This window comes from Ziziphus jujuba, chromosome 5 (genome assembly GCF_031755915.1).
Source record: "Ziziphus jujuba cultivar Dongzao chromosome 5, ASM3175591v1".
Taxonomy (NCBI): domain Eukaryota; kingdom Viridiplantae; phylum Streptophyta; class Magnoliopsida; order Rosales; family Rhamnaceae; genus Ziziphus; species Ziziphus jujuba.
Genome location: NC_083383.1, coordinates 30792271 through 30813150, shown reverse-complemented (window position 1 = coordinate 30813150; position 20880 = coordinate 30792271). Strand labels below are relative to the sequence as shown.

General features: G+C 29.6%; 2 protein-coding genes across 2 annotated transcripts; one reads left to right on the top strand and one right to left on the bottom strand.

The window, feature by feature from the left end:
• Positions 1-746: 746 nt before the first annotated feature.
• LOC132803793 (uclacyanin-3-like) lies at positions 747-2171 on the bottom strand. Its single transcript, XM_060817336.1, has 2 exons — positions 2039-2171; positions 747-1090 (listed from the first exon to the last, which is right to left on the bottom strand). Exons 1-2 carry the CDS (start codon positions 2169-2171, stop codon positions 747-749), a joined length of 477 nt encoding a protein of 158 aa, XP_060673319.1.
• A 5940-nt stretch (positions 2172-8111) lies between these two features.
• On the top strand, positions 8112-15966 carry LOC107421741 (uncharacterized). Its single transcript, XM_060817054.1, has 12 exons — positions 8112-8570; positions 12290-12386; positions 12499-12612; positions 12726-12824; positions 12938-13006; positions 13110-13167; positions 13959-13998; positions 14137-14238; positions 14852-14910; positions 15012-15077; positions 15327-15589; positions 15730-15966. The coding sequence occupies exons 1-12, from the start codon at positions 8450-8452 to the stop codon at positions 15746-15748; spliced, it is 1107 nt and encodes a 368-aa protein (XP_060673037.1). The 5' UTR covers positions 8112-8449; the 3' UTR covers positions 15749-15966.
• Positions 15967-20880: the final 4914 nt, after the last annotated feature.

The following is a 20880-nucleotide window of genomic DNA, read 5'->3' as shown; positions in this document are numbered from 1 at the left end:
AAATGAAGATCCATCTTTTATTTTTACATTAAATAATAGGTTTAAGTTTTACATTTTTAGTACTTATGTTTGGAACTCGGGGTAACAAATTTCTTTTCATTTGTTGGAACATGACTTTTATATATTTTATTGTTGGTCATTCATATTTCTTTTTTTAAAATTATTTTTTATTGAAATTGTCATTAAGATTTCTTATTAGTTATCAAGGAATAAAAAAGGAAGCAATCAAGCAAATATAATTCTCACAGTTTTTTGGATTATAATCTTTTTCAGATTTCAAAGTATTGCTTCTTTATTTTATTCTGATTTTTGCCGATCCCTATAATCAATTGTCGATTCAAATGTTAACAGATCAACTTAAACTATAGACTAAAAAATGCTTTGTTTCTATTAATCAACTCATCCCCAACCAAAAAAAAAAAAAAAAAAAAAAAAAAAATCTAAAAGGTCATAAAAAATACTAGTTATTCAAGCTTCAATCAGTAAATTCAGAAAGACAAATAAATAAATCTATCCTGATCCTTTTATGGATATAATGGATATGAATTTGTCTAAGAAATGATTATTCATCCATAAGCAATATTAATATAAAAATCAAAATAAAATCTACATCATACAATGATAATAGAAAATCACACAAAATCAACAACACAAACATATATGTCTAAATCCAATAGCACTGCCTCTCCCCTAGCCCATGAATGCAACCAAGAAGGCTGCCAACACAACTGTCACCCCAAGCATCTTCATGTTACAAACAATACTTGCCGCCTCAGCCGGTGACGGCGGGGTGGCACTGTCTCGGAGGGGGTGGTGGGGGGAGTGTTCGGGGAAGTTGGAGAGGTGGAGCCCGATGGTGATGGTGGGCTTCCAGTTGGGCCTGGGGTTGCTGCCACAACATTGACCGAAAGCTTCATGCCCCCGGTACAGTGATCAGAGATTGGGCATACAAAGTAATATGAACCAACTTTTGTAAGAGATATTGAAGTATTTCCATCGTCGTGGCTTTCAATTGCATTGCCGAACTTGCAGTTTTTATAATCAGCCTCGTTCACTTCGTCCACCTTGTGTGTAGTACCATAGACAAACACTGTTTTTGAAACATAGAGCTCATTTTGGTTACTTCTTCTATTACATATTTTAATTCTCAAAGCAATTTAATAGATAATAAAAAAAGTTAAACCTAATATAATTTATATATATATATATATATATGTATACTATGTAACATCTTCATTTCAATATTTTGGGAGAGTAAATAAATGAAGTGCTTGGAAACTGCATTAAAAATTATTGAAGTTAATTAAGTCTTATTAGTTTGGCCATGAATTGAAAATAAAATTCAATAATTTCTGAATTTGGAAACAATGATTGATGATGGAGTCGAAAATAGGTAAGAAAGAAAATTTCATCTGATTGTGCTAATTTTCCTTTATGCTGTTGACAATCAATATTGGAGAAGACAACCTGTCATGTTTTCATGGAGTAAGTTAGATTATCTTTAATTTTATTTAATATAAAATTGAAAGGTTAGGTAGATGACAGTGCAACTAAAAGAAAGAGGGTCATATAATTAGACATGTATGGTACAATATTCTTTAATATCCATTTTGTCATATTCTATAGTGTTAAGTTGGACCGCAAGAATAAAAAACGTGTTGAGACGACGACAAACTACGTGAACTAGAGGACATGTATTTGTATATAGCCTAAATTGTGTTTTTCGTATTTATATATCTTGATTAACATTCACTTTAAAAAACCGAACTAAATTTAATTTTTCTATAAAAGAATTAAAAATAAAGATTTTCTTTTTTGTTATACAGTATGTTTTTATTTGTAATAACGCTAAAAGTTGATCCACTTTATATTTCCAACCCTATGTTAATAAACCTGAAATTACTTTTAAGCAATAATGTCAATGGAATATGAAATTCTGTTCTATTAATGTACAATTCAAGTTTTAATAAAATGAAAGAAAGAGTTGAGTTTCTCTCTAAACATTTTTATTTTTCAATCTTTTTTCAAAACTGAAAACAAATTCTAAAGTGTGAGTCATAATCAACTCCTTGGCTCCATTGGTTATCGCCACCGACAATGTGCTCCACTCCTTGGACTACCGGAGCAGCCGCCACCATCAGAATCACCAGGGCTACTGCCATGGCTGCCATTTCTTATTAAAATCCTTAATTTGATGATGAAACACAGAAAGAGAAATGAAAGAGAAAGAGAGAGATGGATAAGGGCGTCTAGTTAACCACGTAACACGTTATTATATTGGCGGCAAAAAATTTGTAAATAAAAATTAGAAGAGAGATACAATATTGTTTTTATATACATACATATATATATATATATATATAACCATGAAAAGTCAGCCACCCACCACACATCTTTATCATCTTTAACTTACTAATATATAAAATGTTCGAACTAATTTTATATTAATTCCTTTGTTATATGTTTACTTAGTGGTTCTCCTCCCTTTGTCTAAACTTATACCTAACTCATTCACCCATTTGTGTCTTTTTTCCCTTTGTGGATGGCTTGAGGATTAGAGATATAATCGCTTAAGATTGCGATTAAATGGCTTGGCAAAGTTAATTTGCAGTTAACAGATTAGTACAACAAAAGCAAATAAATATTCTATGTAGTGTTGGGTAGAAAATGTTATATTTATATCAATTTTGTATTAAGTTCTCGTCCGCAATCAGTGAAAGTGATGAGTTAAAAAAAAAAAAATACTTTTTATTTCTTTGCTTGTTCTGAATATGTATGGACTCAAAGCAGAATGTTTACGTTTGAAAGAAAATGACACTTAACAACATAATTATACTATCTCTTAATGTATGAAAGTATATTATATAATTACATTTATAAATCTAAATAGTATCTTTAATTTGAATTTTTTATATATAAGGCTTTCCACTGAAGCTTTTTAATTTAGGTACCCAAGAGAATTCAAGTATTGGATGGTTGAAAGAATAAAAGATAAAAATAATTATATATACATATATGTGGTAAGTTAAACTAAGCTCGTTCAATATTTTAACATTACAGATTATTCCAATCATATGTTCAATATTTTATACTAATGAATTAAAAAGTTGGTTAAGACTTACATTTTCTTTTTCAAATAATAAAAAAAAAGACATCATTAATATTATTAACGACTTTATACCTACATTTTTTTACATAGACAGACAAGAAGAATACTTGCCTATGTTAGTACCCTCTGGCAAGAAAAAAATACGTATATTAACTTTCAAATAGAACTAAGTAGCTCATCCAATGGTTCTTTGTCCTTTTTTTATTTTTTATTTTAAACTCATCGCCTTGTTAAATAATTATTATTAATATTTTTCAAGACTAGTTGAATAATTATTTAATGAATATATATAACACTCTATAAATTAGCAATTAACCATAAATTATATTTTCATTTAAAAAAAAAAAACTGTGGATGATATTTGTCCTTATGGAGATAGATGAGTGGTAAAATTACTATTTTTTTAGATGATAATCCAAATTTGAATTCCCTACCATTAATTCAAAAAAAGAAACTATAAATGATATCTTCATTATATAGGTTTTGTGATTATTTAATTATCTAAAAACTTAGAGATTTTGGAAAAAAAAAGAAAAAAAGAGAGAGGAAAAAAACACAAGTTAGAGAGAATATAAAAATCATCGTGCTTTGCTGAACAATAGTGTTGATCTGTGCTTTAAGCAAAAAAATAAAAATAAAAAATAAAAGGAAACCAGTGTTGATATGTGTTAAAGCAGTAAAACTTCCAAGTTCTAATTTCCAAATTTCAAGCACAAGGATAATATAGATATCCATCGATAACTGTGTTTCTCCCTCTCACTAATTTTGTGGTCAAGAATATTTCTTCTTAGCTAGGTAATATTATGATAATAAATTTTTTGTATATTTCTTGCTTCTATCTGAATTTTTTCCTTCATAGTTTCAAATTCTTGAATGAGTTGTATTCCTTGACAGCCTCAAACTCTCAAATAAGTTGTAATCCCCATTTAATGCAATTTTGGTATTCATCCACGATACAGCAATATTTCCACAAATCTTTAAGCTAGTCTTCTTTTTGACATCTCTTGTGCCTCTAGCATTCTAAGTGCAAATAGATATAACACTTTGACATCTCTTGTACCTCTAGCATTCTAAGTGCAAATAGATATAACATGTACCATGTTGAATCATATTTTTATTGTATGCATTAGAAATTTATAAAATTTGAACAAAATTCATTAAATTTTTGTGTGCAAATAAATAAATATGAACGTATTAATTAAATTATCATATAATCTATCATTTAATTTATTAGTTCATTAAAAATATATACTATTTCAAATTTGATTTAGGTTTTAAGCAATCAAATACACTTTTTTTTGGGTCTAATTTTTATTTTTCTATTTTAGAATGGCTTTTTCTTTTTTTTTTGGTCAAATGGATAGAATTTTTCAAAAGTAAAAAAAAGTGATCATTTTTCATTTCCATATTAGTATTTTGATCTATAATTCATTTGATCAAATGGAAAAATCAGACAACTTTTGGTCTTTGTATTTTTTTTTATTTTTGCTATATAAAATTGAAAAATAGCAATGCATTTTTTTCAACTTTTTTAAATCATTATTCTAATTTCTGAAAAATCAATTATGGCATCATCATGAATTAATTATAGACAGAAAAATAAAAAATCAATTGTTTGACACAAAAAATTTTAATTTTTGGTCTAATTTTTATTTTGATATTTGGTTACACTTCTCTCTCTCTCTTTTTTTTTTTTTTTTTTTGGTTTTGGGCATAAAAAATTATTTTAAATATTTGGACTAATAAAATTATTTTTTACCAAAATTTTTAATTTTATTAAATTCTTAGTTTTTGGTATAATTTTAAGTCTAAAAAATATTTAATTATGATTATGGATATTTTAATTTAAATGAAAAATAATGAATACAATTTTTCCAATAAAAATCATAAAATAGAAAATAGAAAAATAACAAATGTATTTTTCACTTTCTTTAAAAAAAAAAATTATTTCTTTAAAATGAAGCATGAGATTATGTTGATGTTAGCATTTAAAGTTTAACAGCTCTCTAATTTGCATCAATTTTTAAATTTTGAAGTTAAAATTGCTCAAATAGAAATTTTAAAATCTAAATTGCATAAATTTTAAAATTTAGGATACTAAAGTGTAATTTTTACTCAAAATATATTTACTTTTTTCCCACCAATAATTACCTAAAGAGCACATGTCAAGTATATTTGGCATTAATTAGTGCAGAAACCTTTAACTTGCAATTATAAGAGGTCACATTTTTGGTGTCTCTCTCTCTCTCTCTATATATATATATATATATATTGTTAGTATTATTAGATGCCTGTTTCTTTACTTTATGTGAGTAGTATTAGGTATATTCAATTAGCGTGAGTAATTTTGATGAATAACCGATTAAAAGACTAATTAAAAGGATGAGCTTTCTTTCTACGTTTTAGTACAAGCGTACTTGGACCTAAGACCTAAATACCTTTTTTTCAAAAAGCTTGTTTTTATAGAATATGAACATTTCTTAATTTACAACAAATGAAAAAATTAACAATCTATATTGTTACTTCTGAAAATAAAAGGTTTAAATTGCAAAACATAAAAAATTAAAGATAAAAAATGCAACTAATCCAAAACATTAACTCTAGGATTATCCCAATTCATCATACTAAAAAAAAAAATGATAATTTTCTAAATAACAAATAGAGACTTCTGAAATATTACCGAAAAATTTATATATAGACTTTTGAAACCTCATTTTGACAAAAACCCGATTTTCAAGATTGAGAAAATAACAAGCTCATTTTGTCAAAAAGAATAAAGAAAGAAAAATAATAAAATAATAAAATAATAAAATAAAAATAGGTTATTTAAAAAAAAAAAAAAAACAAAAAGATAAGAAGAAAAAGGCTAATATCTTTTTTTAATTGATATCTGTTTTGAAACCCAGTTTTGAAACCCAATCTTGTTATGTCGATTTAATTGGGAGTCTTGAATTGTAGTCCCATCTTCTCTTATCCAAACCCATATGGGTCATTATCTCAAAGAGTAGTCCATATTGGCCTCTAGTTGGGCTTCGAATCCATGGGCCCTTGGGGAATTATTTCGCCCTCGTTTTATTTTATTTTATTTCTCTTTATCTCTCTCTCTCTTTTAAAGAGTTATAGAGAAGTGAAGGTTGGATCATGGAAAGGGGAGATTGACATAGAGATCATAAGACATTTCACAAACCTGTCATTTAGAATTTCTTTGTAATCCATATGTTCACCTTGATGGGTTACCATAAGCATCCAAGTACGAAAATTTTTCTACATCTGCATACTGTCCTTGCAATGTCTGAGTAAAATTTTGACCATTTGGTTACTTTTTATTGTATTTACTTTGTGTTTTGAGGGGTTTGTTTGGTTTGGTGCTTTCTGAGATTAAAGCCCAATAATGGCTAGAATGCAGTGGTTATGGTTATATGTGCCTTGCAGTGCTGTTACTGTTGTTTACTATAGTTCCTCATTTTGACTAAACTTGTACTATGCATCAGATTAATTTTGATTTGTTGTCTTCAGGCACATCAATTTGTCAATTGGAGGTTAGCGCAGTTTTCAGATATCTATGACTTTCTGATTCTGGAAGTTCCTTTTTAATTTGCATTTATCTTTTTCTGCACTTTATATGCGTAGAGTACTGGATATATGCAATTAGGGTGAGTGATTTTGATGAAGAACTGGTTAACAGATTAATTAAAAAGCATGAGTTTTCTTTCTACATGTTAGTGTAAGCATAACTAAACCTAAGACCTTAAAATACCATTTTTTTTTTTAAAAAGCTTATGCTTATGGAATATAAACATTTTCAATAATATATATGGTAGTAAGAGATTAAGAATATCTCAATTAATTATTTGTTTTAACAGAATATTTCATTTATACTCTTTGAGATTTGTGGTAAATACATTAACATCTTTAATATTTTTAATAGTACCATCTACAACTTTAAAGAAGTCTAAATTGCCATTATACATTTATATAAGTTAAATTAATGTTAAAATTTCTTTTATTTCTTTATTTTTTGGTAAAATAATTAATTTTAATATTTCAAAACTTTTGTGAATCTATATTTTAATTAATTTGATTTAAACTAAGAAATAATTTTCAATTTTAAAAAAAATCCTATGTAGTTTAACTAATTGATAATCTATCAAATATATTTTACTTAATATGTAAAAATGGATTATAATTTATCAAATATATTATAATTTTTCAAATATATTCAGCTGAATGCATCTATCAAATATAAAACTTACTTAAAAGTGTTTATATACTTAAAATTATTGTATAGTTCTTTCAAATGAAAAAAAAAAAGGAAGAAAAAGTATCAAATAATTTAAATAAGAATTAATTAAAAATATAGAAAAAAATTTAAAATCTTCCATCAAGATGAAGTTGGCTCAATTGATAAATCCATCGTTTCTACATTTGTAATTTTTTTTTATTTAACTAAATTTTACAATGTAAATAAAATATTTTTTTAATTTCAAAAAAACATATTTTTTTGGAGATTTAATTAAATAGACAAGAAGTTTGTAAGATCAATCAAAATGTTTGCGGCATATTTTGATGGATCTTACGAAACTTCTTTTCAATTTAATTATTTTTTTTAAATAATTTAAAAAGGAACTAGATGATATTTATTGATATATGAACCTAATAATTTTAACCAATTGAAAAATACTAAATCATTATTATTTATCCGAAGATGTAATAAATGAATAAAAAAAAAAAATTCTAATAGTACCTTTTCAGTTTTATCTTGATTATATATAAACCTATCATTTTAAAAAAATTCATCGCTAACCTTTCATTATCGGCTTTTATAAATTAATTTTAAAAATACCTAATTATATTTTTACAATATTATTAATGATTTGTTTTAATAAATATGAAAAATTAAAAAAATGAAATTAATGACGATCTTATAAAAATAAGATCCGAGCTTGACGGAAAAAGGGAGCTGGTGTTCTTGTACTGCGCTTTACTGGGATTCTTCTTTTGGCCTTTTGTTTTCTTGGCTAACAATATGTAGCAACCATCTATAGATTCTTTTTTTTTTTTTGTTTTTTCTTTCTAAAAATCTATTGTTTTGATATTTATATAAAAAAAGAAAAATGAAAAATTATCGTAGAACCATTTATCGTTTCAATCATATAACATTAAATTTGGGAAATACAATATTAACGTAAAAAGCACACGTTCCGTCTTGGCGTCGTCTTCCCAAATCCAATGTGACAGCCCCAAAACCCATACCGTCCGGACCGTAAGGCATCCGCATTCTCTCTTTCTCTCTCATACTCTGCTCTTGCGGCTTCGGTTTTTCTATCTCTTACACTCATAATGGCGACCACCACCAACCTATTTCAATTGTTGGAGGATGGTAATGAGGACCCGAAGCGGCTGGCGGCGGCAGCAATCGCCAAGGTTCGGGCGTTTCAGGCTTCTTCTCAGGCTGGTGATGGTGAGTTTTGTTTTTTGTCTTTTTGATCTGGTTGGTTCTTGTATTTCTCTCTTGCAATGTTTTTTTCTTGGAAAATGGTTATGTCTCTTTCTTGTTTCTTGTTTGTTTGGAAGTTGTAATGTGTTATTGTTTTGTACCATCCCTGCATAGTTCTCTATCGTGCTTTTTAGATTTGAGTTTTAACCTTTTATGCGTTGTGTTTTAAATTCTATTCTTTTATATAAAACGGATGAAAATGAAATGTTACGTTGTTTTGTCGTCATTTGTTTGTCCTCATTTGTTAAGTTAATGTGTTGTAACACAGAACAATTATTAAGTTAATGCGTTGTCATTTATTAGATTGCTAGACAATTTTATAATTTGTGTCGAGCGTAGAGAGAAATACCTGCTCAACAACCCAATAGGTGGCTATTTACAAGTTAACCTTTGAACCTTTCTTAATTGATGTATCCCATCTATCCCATCATGCCAACATGCTTTGACCCCTGCTTGGTAGCTTTGTCTATAAATTTTTATAAATTTCAAGGTAGGGAATTCCATGCCTGTTCCCAAAGTATAGACAATCCCAGGATCATAAGCTTCGCTTAAATCATTCAACCGGATTACACCAATCATACTGCGGTGATGGTGCATCACTGTCATGACTAACAACTTGTGACTTCCAGCTTTTTTTTCTCTTTTTTTTTTATTTTTTATTTTTTTTTAACTGGTGCATTTAAAATTAAGTTCAAAACTATTGGTGTACCATCCATACATTTCACTTTGTGTTTTGAGAGATGGACTCACTATTATTTCAGTAGCGACACTTCCTTAGTTGATTGCACTTCCCACAACAGCTTAAGTGGGAGTAGCCACTGCTAGAGAATTGATATAAGCATCTCTATGGATATAAATAAATGCTCATACTGATAGGTGTCTAAGCAGGATGGAATAATTGATGGTCTTAACATGATTTTAGCCTCTGAATGTTCTAGTAGTACTGATGTGCATAGTTTTGTAGCTTTTTCAATAAAGCATCTACATTTATGTTCATCACTTAAGGCATGACGAAGCTTCTTTGGGTTTGATCTTTAGTCGATCTAGTAAGACGCGGATAAGATTATCATGCTCAACTGTTAGAACTGTGTTTTGGTTCAGTTGTTAGAACCATTGACTCTAGGTTTTGCTGTTAAATTATGACTTGGTTATCATGGCATTTATATTCAGGTTCTTTAGAACAAGGCTCTATGCAAGCATTTAGATATGGATTCATTTAGAACCTAGCTCTAGTTGAGCATTAAGATAAGAGTTCATTTAGAACTTTGCTCTATTTGAGCATTGAGATGTGGGTTCATTTAGAACCTAGCTCTGTTTGAGCATTAACAAGACAATTCATTTATAACTTTGCTCTATTTTAGCATTGAGATATGAGTTCATTTATAACCTAGCTCCATATGAGCATTTAGATAAGAGTTCACATTATACTGAATATAGCTCTAAATATGCTTTTTAGGGGATACAAAATGTTCTCTCTTCTAGCAGCTACCACATGACCCTATGGAAACTGAATATAAGATATGTATGCAATATTGTGCATTTTCCAATCAGCTCATTATATTGGTATTTCTTCTGAATACAATGTGGCCACATGTATTATGAAATATGAATTGGCTTTCACCATCCTGATAAGTGTATTTCTGATGAATTACACGATTCCATGCAGGGTGTTTAACCCCCACTTGCATGAAAAATTTGAACTAGGTGGTTTTGTAACTTCCTTCTGGAATTAAATTCGTTTTTGCTGTAATTACGGACTGCCTTCATAAGTAGACACATCATATGTATTTGATTGTGCATACGCACACATATATTCTCTATTTTTTTTCAATGCCTTAGACAACTTAGATGAGTTAATAAACTTAAATGGAGTTGGCATTTCTATTAGACTCCCTTAGGGCCTGGGGATCGAGGTGATATTAGGACTCAAGCGTAATTGCTGGAGAATTTATACCTCCTGATAACTGGCCTAACACATATATATGGCTGCAGCAGTTATATAATCCTAGACCAGTTGTCTTTCTCGAGCCTACTTCACCATGTGATACCTACTGATACAGCTTCCTGTGTGGTGGAAAATCATAAGTGCAGGCCCTTGTATTCCAATACGTGAAGTAGGTGGAAGTCTTGTATGGCTAGCAAATGCCTCGGATAACTTTTCAACCGCTTCTCCTCTATAGCAGGCTTGTATCAGTCTGTCATACCTGTGTTTTTTGGCGATGATAACTGAACTATGATCACCACAAAGTCAATCCAAACAGATGGAGTGGGTACATCATAATAACTGGGGGCAAGATGTGGCTCATGGCAAGCTCATGAGATTATGAGTACATGAAAATGGTGTTCAACTTTAATGTCTAATGCCATCCCACTAGAACAAATACACTTTCTTTTGTGTTGGTATTTTCTAGATTAGCAGATTGCTGTTGTTAACGTTGTCATTGGAATATATGGGACTCCAGATATTTTATTGAATATCTTCTGAGGATTCTCTTTGGTTTCGATTTTGCTAGAATCTATTAGATCAAAATTCCGTGCTATAAGTGCTTCCCAGCTAATAACCAAATGGTGCTGTTCTTCAAATTCAGAACACATGTGCATGCTAATTTGAACTAAACTTGTGTGGAGTTGAATCTCTCAAAGATTTCTTTAATTTATCCTTCAAAGCATAACCTTTTAATAATACATAATGCACCAGCTTCAGTTTGTAAAAGATGTCAGCATATTGGGTCAGCGACAGACTCCAGTAGATGCTGCTTGAGACAAAGTAGATAGATGCCAACCGTTAGTTCTGATGATATATTAGATAAGTTTTGTGTCCTTTTAAAAAAAATATCAGCATCAATGTAGTTGAAAACCCATACTGACTTGTTTTCATAGTTATAAAAACAGGCTGTCTTTTAGAAAAGGGTAACTAGAAGGCCTTTATCAGTTTTGAACTTCCCAGACCTTGAGGTTTAGCAGAGAGTATTCTTGAAGAATCTGCCCCTAGATTCTTGTTCCTCTCATACGGTACTTCAAGAGAGTCTTCCACATACGTTTTTGGAGCTTCTCGGGTCCATGGTGGAATCATAAGCTAGGAGAAATTGGACAGCTTTATTAATACATCACATGTCTCCTCAAGAAGTGGAAGTTGTGTTGATCTATTTTTATGCTTTCCATCTTTTTCCAACAGAAGCATTGATGCTCAAAATTGGATCCACCCCCTTTTCATCCTTCCTTTATACTATTCGACATTTGTGCTTGTCTTGCTTTTATCATGTATGTGTCAAATAGTTTGGGTTTCTATCTTTATTATGTTGGCTGTTGTCACAGCTTCTACTGAGGTAACTTTTATGGCTGTTGTGATGCTCGTGTGGGTTGTGGCCCTTGTGGGCAGTCTTCTTTGTTGCTGGTCTATGACTGTGTTGAAGCTTGAGTTTAGCTCCCTTTTATTTATTTGATGCTTTATTAATTATTAATTTTATTCTTTATTGTTGGATAGCTACCCATATTTTTCCCATATAACTTTACCCCATAACATATGCAATAACTCAATTTTGACCTTTGCATTTTCTATGACTACTTTACACCCACTCCTGTAATGATTCATTTGCATACCTGGGAAAATCCTATTTTCCAAACGAATGCATTTTTTCTGCTCTTGATATATTCTTCTTGTTAATTTGTGTGTTTTTGAGCAGTCAGGGAGGCCAAGAAGGAAACTGGTCAGCGAGGAGGACGTGGAGTTGGACACAGTTATGGCCATCGGAAGCCTAGGAAGACCTCAAAATTTGGTCGGTAAGTGCATTTTTACAATCCATAACTTAGTAATGCCTAAACTGTGCTTTGCTTTTCCTTTGCTCTTAAAAACATGCTAACCTTATTTTGTTCATCATATTTCCTTATCTAGGGTGACTACTAATGTCAATTTGGCTGAGAGGAATTTGGGTGATGATGTGCCTAATGGTGTTGATAAGCCTAGTGGGAAAAAAATTGAGGTTTGTCAGCTTGATGAAATGGCTCAGTAAGTACATTCTTACAATCCATAGCTTAGTGATGCCTAAAGTCTGCTTTTGCTTTTCCTTTGCTTTTAAGAATATCTTAAATTTATTTTGTTCTTCCTATTTTCATATCCAGGGTGACTACTGATGTCAATTTGTCTGAGAAGAATTTGGTTGATGAGAAGCCTGATGGTGCTGATAAAGCTGAACGTAAAGGATCTGATGAAGTTGTTAAGTAAGTGCATCCTCATAATCCAGAACTTGGTGATGCCTAAAATGTCCTTTGCTGTTTCCTTTGCATTTGTTAACATATTAACCTTATTTTGCTCCTCATATTTCAATACCCAGAGTGAATTTGGGTGATGATAAACTTCAAGAGAAAAAAGATGAGATGCCTGAGCTTGAAGATGTTGATAAGTAAGTGCATTCTTACAATCCATGACCTAAAATATGCCGTGCTTTTTCCTTTGCTTTTAACAACATGTTAACATTATTTTGTTCATCATAATTCTATATGCAGGGATGATGATGAGCCTGCAGGAGACAAAGGTGTTGGAGATGACAAGAAGGAGGATAAGGTATACCTTTGTGTCATCATGGTTGCTATCTGAATCTAAATTCCTGCTCCGTTTTGGGTCATTTTTTTAATGCTTATTATCTACAAAGCAGACTGATTTGTAAAAAGCAGCAGGTTTTCTTCAGATGGTTGTTCTTTGAGATAGTTCTAATCTTTCTTCTTAGGGTGATATAACATAGTTCTAGTCTTTTTTCTTGAAGTGATATAAAATAAAACAAAAGTATTAATAAAGCAAGGCTTTTTTTGATGGATTTCATTGTTTTATATGAATAAGCAAATGTAAAGCCTAAGGGTTTTCATCGTTTGTTTATTGTAGGGAAAAAGGCAGCACATTTAGCTTTCGTAAACTACAATGCTAACCTTCTTGCCTAGTTGCTGGGTTATATTAGGGTTATTTGATGTTACGTGGAATGGACTGGACTGGTAGTCATTTTATTTATTTGGTTAGTATGTTTTCATTCCTAGGACCAGGCCCAGTTAACTTTTAGGTTATCACTGCTCTTTCGCTGATAAGAGTTGGCATTGTTTGTTGAACATAGGCAAGTTCTTAAATTCTGCGTATGATTGTATCTTGCTGGATCGTAATTTTCCTGTATTGGAAGTGGAAGTGTTCTGCATTGCCGTTTATAATTTTCAAACTTCCTGATCTGAATAATGTCAGCAAATGATCAGTCTAATAATGTCTAAAAGCTGTTGCCCTTCAGCTTTATCTTTTTAAGTGCCACTTATCAGTTCAGTGTAGCGGGTTTAATTTTGTTTATTTATTTAATATTCATTTTGATGTGTAAATAGGAAATGACAAATGGTACACGGAGTCTGCCACAATTGCTCGGTATATTTCTCCAAATATTCATGTACTTTTTTTATTTATTGTTTATTATTTAATATACTTTTTTATTTCTCCAAATATTCATGTACTTTTTTTTTTTTATTGTTTATTATTTATCCTACTTTTTCTTTTACTATACAGGAATGCTTTTTGAATTTCTATGCACACTATTCAGAATCCCTTTTAGAGTGGCTAGGTACTTGTATGCCAGTCTAGAGGGTGTTTTTACATCTCCAGATTCAGGTAAGCTTATATGGTTTGGAAAAATGAATTTTGTTTTCCATGCCTTAAATTTTTCCTTTTTTAATGATCAAAGGAAGGGGCTGATAGCCCAAAAAAAAAAAAAAAAACAACTATTTAGCAATCTAACAAGAGTCGACTACACCAATGTAATCATTTTTCAAAATTTAACAGATTCCTTTAGTATATTTATCTAGAAAATGATAACCTATGCCATATTCATAGCTAAGCTTAGGAAAGGAAGTCAACAGACTGATGGTAAAATATGATTTGTGAAGTCCTAAATTAGTACAAAACAAGTATAAGAGTTAAAGATAATTAAAATAAGAACATTGAGCTGCTTTAATTTGATGAAAGAATTATATATTTTTAATCAAATGATTCTATGAACTACCTGACCAGATTGGCATTGGGTTCTTGGGATCAAAACTTTATTGTCAAGCCTATGTCTGACTTTAGCTTAATTTATTAACTAAACATAAATAGACCTTGACATCACACATGTTTTTGAATGTCATTTTGGACCATTAATTGCTACTTTTATGCAAAATGAATCATTACAAATTGTATGTCATTTTTTGTTAATTTATCTTATGAGCTTTTGGGGTTTTGACAGTTTTGAAGGAGACATCAACTACTCGTTTAAATATCAATCAAGTTAGAAGGATACTGCAGGTATCATTCCACTTTTTTATATTGTGGTAATTTACATTTCAATGTTATAAATATATATATATATAGATATATATTTTAATTTTGGTTTTATCTTTTTGTAGATACTTTCTATTGTCATCCCTGATCCCCCTCCGGTTGTGGATTCAGATGCGCTGAGATATGATAAGGTGTGATTCTTTCATTTTCTGTTGTCAAATAATTGATTACATAAAATTTAGTTTAACAATTTTTTTTTTTTTTCCTCCGAGTGTTGTATGTTTTATCTCTTGGTTTTCATTTTATTTTTTGTCTTCAATATATTCATGTACAAAGGAGAAAATCTCAGTGTTTTTTTTTTTGAAAATTTAATTTCTATTGTAATTTCCTTTTCATTTGCTTATTGCTTCTCTGTTTCTTTTGCCCTCTGCTTCGTGAAGCTCCATGACAAAGCAAATAGGAGGGCTGAATATGTAGATATATGCCTTTGCGGAAAAGAGCTAGTTAAACTTCATGAATATTTGAGTAAGAAGAGAGATCGGCTTAAAAATTTGGGTAAAGGATGTACTACCGTGGATGATTATAAAAATTTTAATAAATTGGTATCAGAACTGGATCAAAAAGTAATGGGTATGAAAGAAGAGATGGATACAGCAGCGAGAAGGATTCAGAAATATCTTTTATTCGAAGAGTATTATCATAAGTACGTATCAAATTGAAGAATATATTTCAGAATCATAAAATAAAGCTTTCACATCTTTTCATAACTGTTTTGTTTTTTTATATTCAGAAGTTCTACTGGCGGAGCCTCTAATCATTGAATTTGCCTAACTATCCCTGCAGGTTGAACTCAGCATCATGAATGACAAAGCAGAACCGTCAACAAGTAGTCTAGTCTTGTGGATATTTTCTTACAATTTCTAAACAGTAGCTTTGTAATCATCCTAAATGACTCATAGATTGACCAGTTTAAAGATTGATGATCTGGTAGAGAACTTGTGTATTCAATTTGTATATAGAAGCCTGGATTGCATAGTTGAGTTGAAAGTGATCTCTGATTGATGGCCGCAAGTTTTTATATGGGTGTTAATGTTATTGCTATAGATGAGTTCCAGTGTGCTTAAAATTTAAAAATAATAATAATAATAATAACAAATAAATAAATAAAAAAGAAGAAGAATTCTCATATCTCAGCCTTCAAATAATTTTCCTTGAATTGCATAATCAAGCTTGGTACACAAAATGTTTTGACTTTCTCTCCAAGGAGACTGAGATGGTGATTCAGGAAAAATAAATAATAAAAGAAAACTAGTGTTATACAGAAAGGGCGAAAGATGGTTATTGATGGTATCGTGGAGCAGGTCTTCTCATGATGGACTTTCTTTTACATTAAATAATAGGTTTTTAACTTTTAGTAGGTTTCTTCCCCCCAAAAAAATAAAAAAACTAGTAGGTACAGATATAATGAAAAACGAACTAAATATTTTTCTTAGTATGTGAGATTCCTATGTAATATTGTATTGTACGAGAAGATATGATTAAGAACATATAATTAGGATTAGCTAATAGAATACAAAGTTTTTATACAGCCTAATACAGTGTGCCCAACGAGCTCTCCTAGGCTTGAGGTGTTGGTTAATGCACTTTTTGAATGGTCAACTTTTTTACTTTGGTTATTTTAAAATATGTATATTAATTTGGCATGTGAAATGGTTCAGTTGTCTTATAGTCATGCTAAATTATAATTTTTAAAGCATAAATTTATGATTAAATTTGAATAGTTACTAAATAATTTTGAAATCTTTTCTATTAAAATATCTACTTCTGGATAAATTATGTAAGATAATTCAAATTTATATTTTCCGTAAAAAAACAATGCTCAATTTTGTATCCTTAAAAGAAGAAGAAAAAAAATTTACTTGAAGTTTTAGTTTTTCCACACAGACCAACAATAATTACTAATTTATATGATAATTTTTATTAAATATTTCATTCTATTATTTTTTATTTTAAAATTTTTTAATAAATTTTACAATAATAAGTATTTAAATTACTATTGGTCTATAAATTCCTTAATTTTTGAAAAGATAATTATTGGATTCAAAAGAAACTAAATGCCCAAATTTTGAAATCTATGATTAATGTTTAATATGGTGTGTTTAAGCTTTATTATTATTATTATTTTTTCAATATTGTCACGTGCTTCCAAAATCTTCACATAAGGAAAAAATATTGTTTCTCCACCCAAAAAAAAAAAAAAAAAAAAAAATCTGGACAAGAACATAACGGTATCAAAGAAGGTTTATACATCAAAATCAAATCATTGGACCTATGGCCTGTTTCAATGACCTTTTGGTCCTTTTAAGTCATTGGAATACTGATTGATTAGTTATAAATGTATAATTTAAAAACAGAATGATACTTTTGGTCCTTTAATTCTTTGTAATATTTATCAGGTCATTCCCTTTCTTAGAGTGCTCCCCATTGTCTAAAGAAGCCAAGTTTGTACTGATTGTAGGGCCGAATAAAGGTCTAAACCAAGGGAAAAGTGCAATGAATAAAAAATATCAATTCTAGGATACCCCAATTTATCATACGAAAAAAAAATCAGTTTCAAATAAATAAATAAACTCCAAAATGACCTAGGTTCAGAAGAAAAAGGAGAAAGGGCAGGCCGGATGCACACAACTTGGGCTGTTCTTGGAGGCTGCCAGAGCTTCCTCTCACCAGACATTGAACATTTATCTTAAACTTTTAAGCGTATGCTTTTTTCTTTTCTTTCTTCTGCACCTAAACACACACATCTATATTTTTTTAATGTTCAAAGCCTAATTATCAAACTACATACATTGAGGACCAAAATAAGATTAAACAAACTATAATGACTTATAAGGATCACCACTTAACACATGGAGAGTTTTACAAATTGGTCCTTATGATTCAACTAGCTTGCATAGCATTATATATTTTATAATTACTTAAAAAAAATAAAAAGGCAAGCTTCATGATTTTGAAATATAAACACAATACGTAAACATGATGATGGATAAGAGAATTTAAAGTATATATACTTGTTTGTCAAATCTTTTGTATTTAGATGCGGGTTATGATATTTAGTTATGTTGTGAAATCTTCATCTATTCATGAGAATTAGTCCATAACATTTGAAAGCATTTAAGTTTTTAAAGATTTGGTTACATTTGGCTATTAATGAATCGAAGGGCTAAGATTCATCATAATCTAATTTAATTTCACTCATTTCCATATCAATGTGTTTGCAATAGATGTGTATGCTTTTTAACTTAAGTCCATTATATGATATAGTAAGAGGGATGTATTCAATTTAGAGTTTGATGGATTTAAAATGAATTATAGACTTTAAAGGATTTGATGGATTGTTATGGAATTCTACAGACTCCATAAAGATTTTATAAGAATCCAATGAAATCTTTGGATTTAAAGGTGGATTTCATATTGACAATTTTCTTCATAATTTCCCTGTTAAAATCCTTTCAAATCCATTAAAATCCATCATTTTTTAAAGTCTTTTAAAATCAATGACTTTTTGAATACCATCAGATTTTAAAAGAATTCTATAAAGTCCTAATTGAATACATCTAGATTTTAATGAACTTTTATAAAATCCATCAAAATCTGAATTGAATATCATTAGATTTGTATGCACTCCTTTAAAATCTAAATCGAATACCTCAAAACTTTAAAAGACTTTTAAAAATCCTTCAAATTCTAAATTGAATACATCCCCCTTAATAAAATAAAATTTTAGAATTTAATGAAATAATTTGATTGGAAAAAAAAATAATACAATACGAAAACATGCCGTTGATGTTTGGAAAAAAAAAAAAAAAAAGAGGAAAGGACAAAAAAAGAGAGGAAATTATGGTGATTGAAACGGGTCATAGGTCCATTGACTTATGCATGAACCTGCTTTTATACCATCATATTATGGTCCGGTTTTTATTTTTTTATTTTATTTTTATTTTTTATTTGAGAAACAAGGTGTTTTTCTAATGTGAAAATTTTGACAAGCCTGCGACGGCATTAAGAAAATATCAATAATATGCTTAAACATACTATATTAAACATATAAATTCATTATTTTCTAATTCTAAGTTGGAATCCTTTATATTTCAATAAAAAAAATTAAAAATTATTTGAATAAAAAATATAATTAAATAATTTAAGAGAAGCTTCACGGGAAGGAATTTCGGTTCACATGGAGTGAAACGATTCAAACAAATAATTTTTTTTTTTTTATCATAATTCAAACAAATACTGAAATATAGTATTTATAAGCATATTAAAGTGTTAAAAAATTCAGTTTCATGGCTGATTATTATTTATTGATTTATATTAATTACAAGCAAAAGAATTCAATTCAAGATCATTTTGCGAGAAATGATGTCTTAGTATGAATTAATTCTAAGATTTATCATGAACAAATTAATACAATTGGGACATAAATTTGCCTATTAAATACATTAATTTCCCACTTCCTCATCTGAGGAGCAAAAGGAGAAAACAAAAACCGAGTTCATATAATGCAGTCTAACCAAGCCTTCTTAATTGATGATTAGAGTGACAAATATCCATTTTTTTATGAGTAATCCTGAAATTCAATTATTTTGAGCGTGTTTGATTGAAACCATTAGTTATACCTCAAACTAAAGAAGGAAATAAATTAATAATTGAGGATCACTACCATACAAGAGTTCAGGCGACGAGTAGCCTAAAAAGAGTTGCTTGTGAATTTTGCACCCAACAATGTTTTTGGATTCCCCGATCATTTCTATGGTTTCGGGTTTATCGGTTCTCAACTTTCGTTTCACTACAGAGCTCCAAAAAAATATCACAAAATAAATTTTATGAAATGAATCGCACTGAACTTTTTGAATCGGACCAATTAAAATTCGGATTATCAACTCTAACAAATTAAAATATAAATAAAATTTTAAATAGTAAATCATTAGGTCCACCATTTAAATATAATGGTATTAGGATATATATATATATATATTTACATATAAGTCGTCTACTCCTCTGCAGTATTTGGTACTTCATTTGAAAGAAGTATACTTGGTTAATTATATGTATATAATATGTAGTTTGAGTGTAGGATATAAATTAAGCAAGGCCAAATATATGAATCTATATCAATTGGCCTAAAATTTGATGGAGTGCCTGGTTGAATCTAATTCGCTAGATTTTCAGTAATGTTTGTTGTACCTGGCATTTGTGAAAGATTTGGTAACCATATATTTTATGTTGTTTGAATGGTTAATTATATTATCTGAATTTGGTCACGGTACACCCAATGTTCACCAACCACAAAAATTGCTGCTCGCAGCTTAATTATGCATTAAAAAAAATTAGTTAAGCTTAATCCATATAAAAACATGGTTATATCTGTTCCTGCGCCTAAATTTTAGACAAGGGAAATTTTGTACACAAATAATTTCTTGAAACATTACCAAGAAAAAAAAATTTTTGAAATAGGCGTTGAACTATCTAAAGTTTTTTTCTTTTCTTTTTTAATCCTAAATTTGTTTCGGTTTTTTCTTTTATAAAAAATGATCACCGGGCAAAAATATGTCCATGTACTGACAATATAATAGAAGGCCTGCAACGCAATTACGTATTAATTATCAGAATTGTTTTATATAAATGTAGAACTTTTTTCTTTTTTCCTTCTTTTGGAGAAACACCATCACCAATCATTAAGATGTTTGCCCACCAGCAAATGATAATGCTGTCAGGCCAAAAATCATAATAAAAGATAAAACAATGTGAGTTGAAACGAAATAATTAAAAAAATGGAAGAAAATTACAAAAACAAAAGAAAAATCAGCTGTTAAGTCAACCAACAACTGGAGGATTGTCAACGTGTTAGTACTCCTGTAATGATTCATTTGCATTCCTGGGAAATCTTATTTTCCAAATGAATGCAATTTTTTCTGCTCTTGATATATTCTT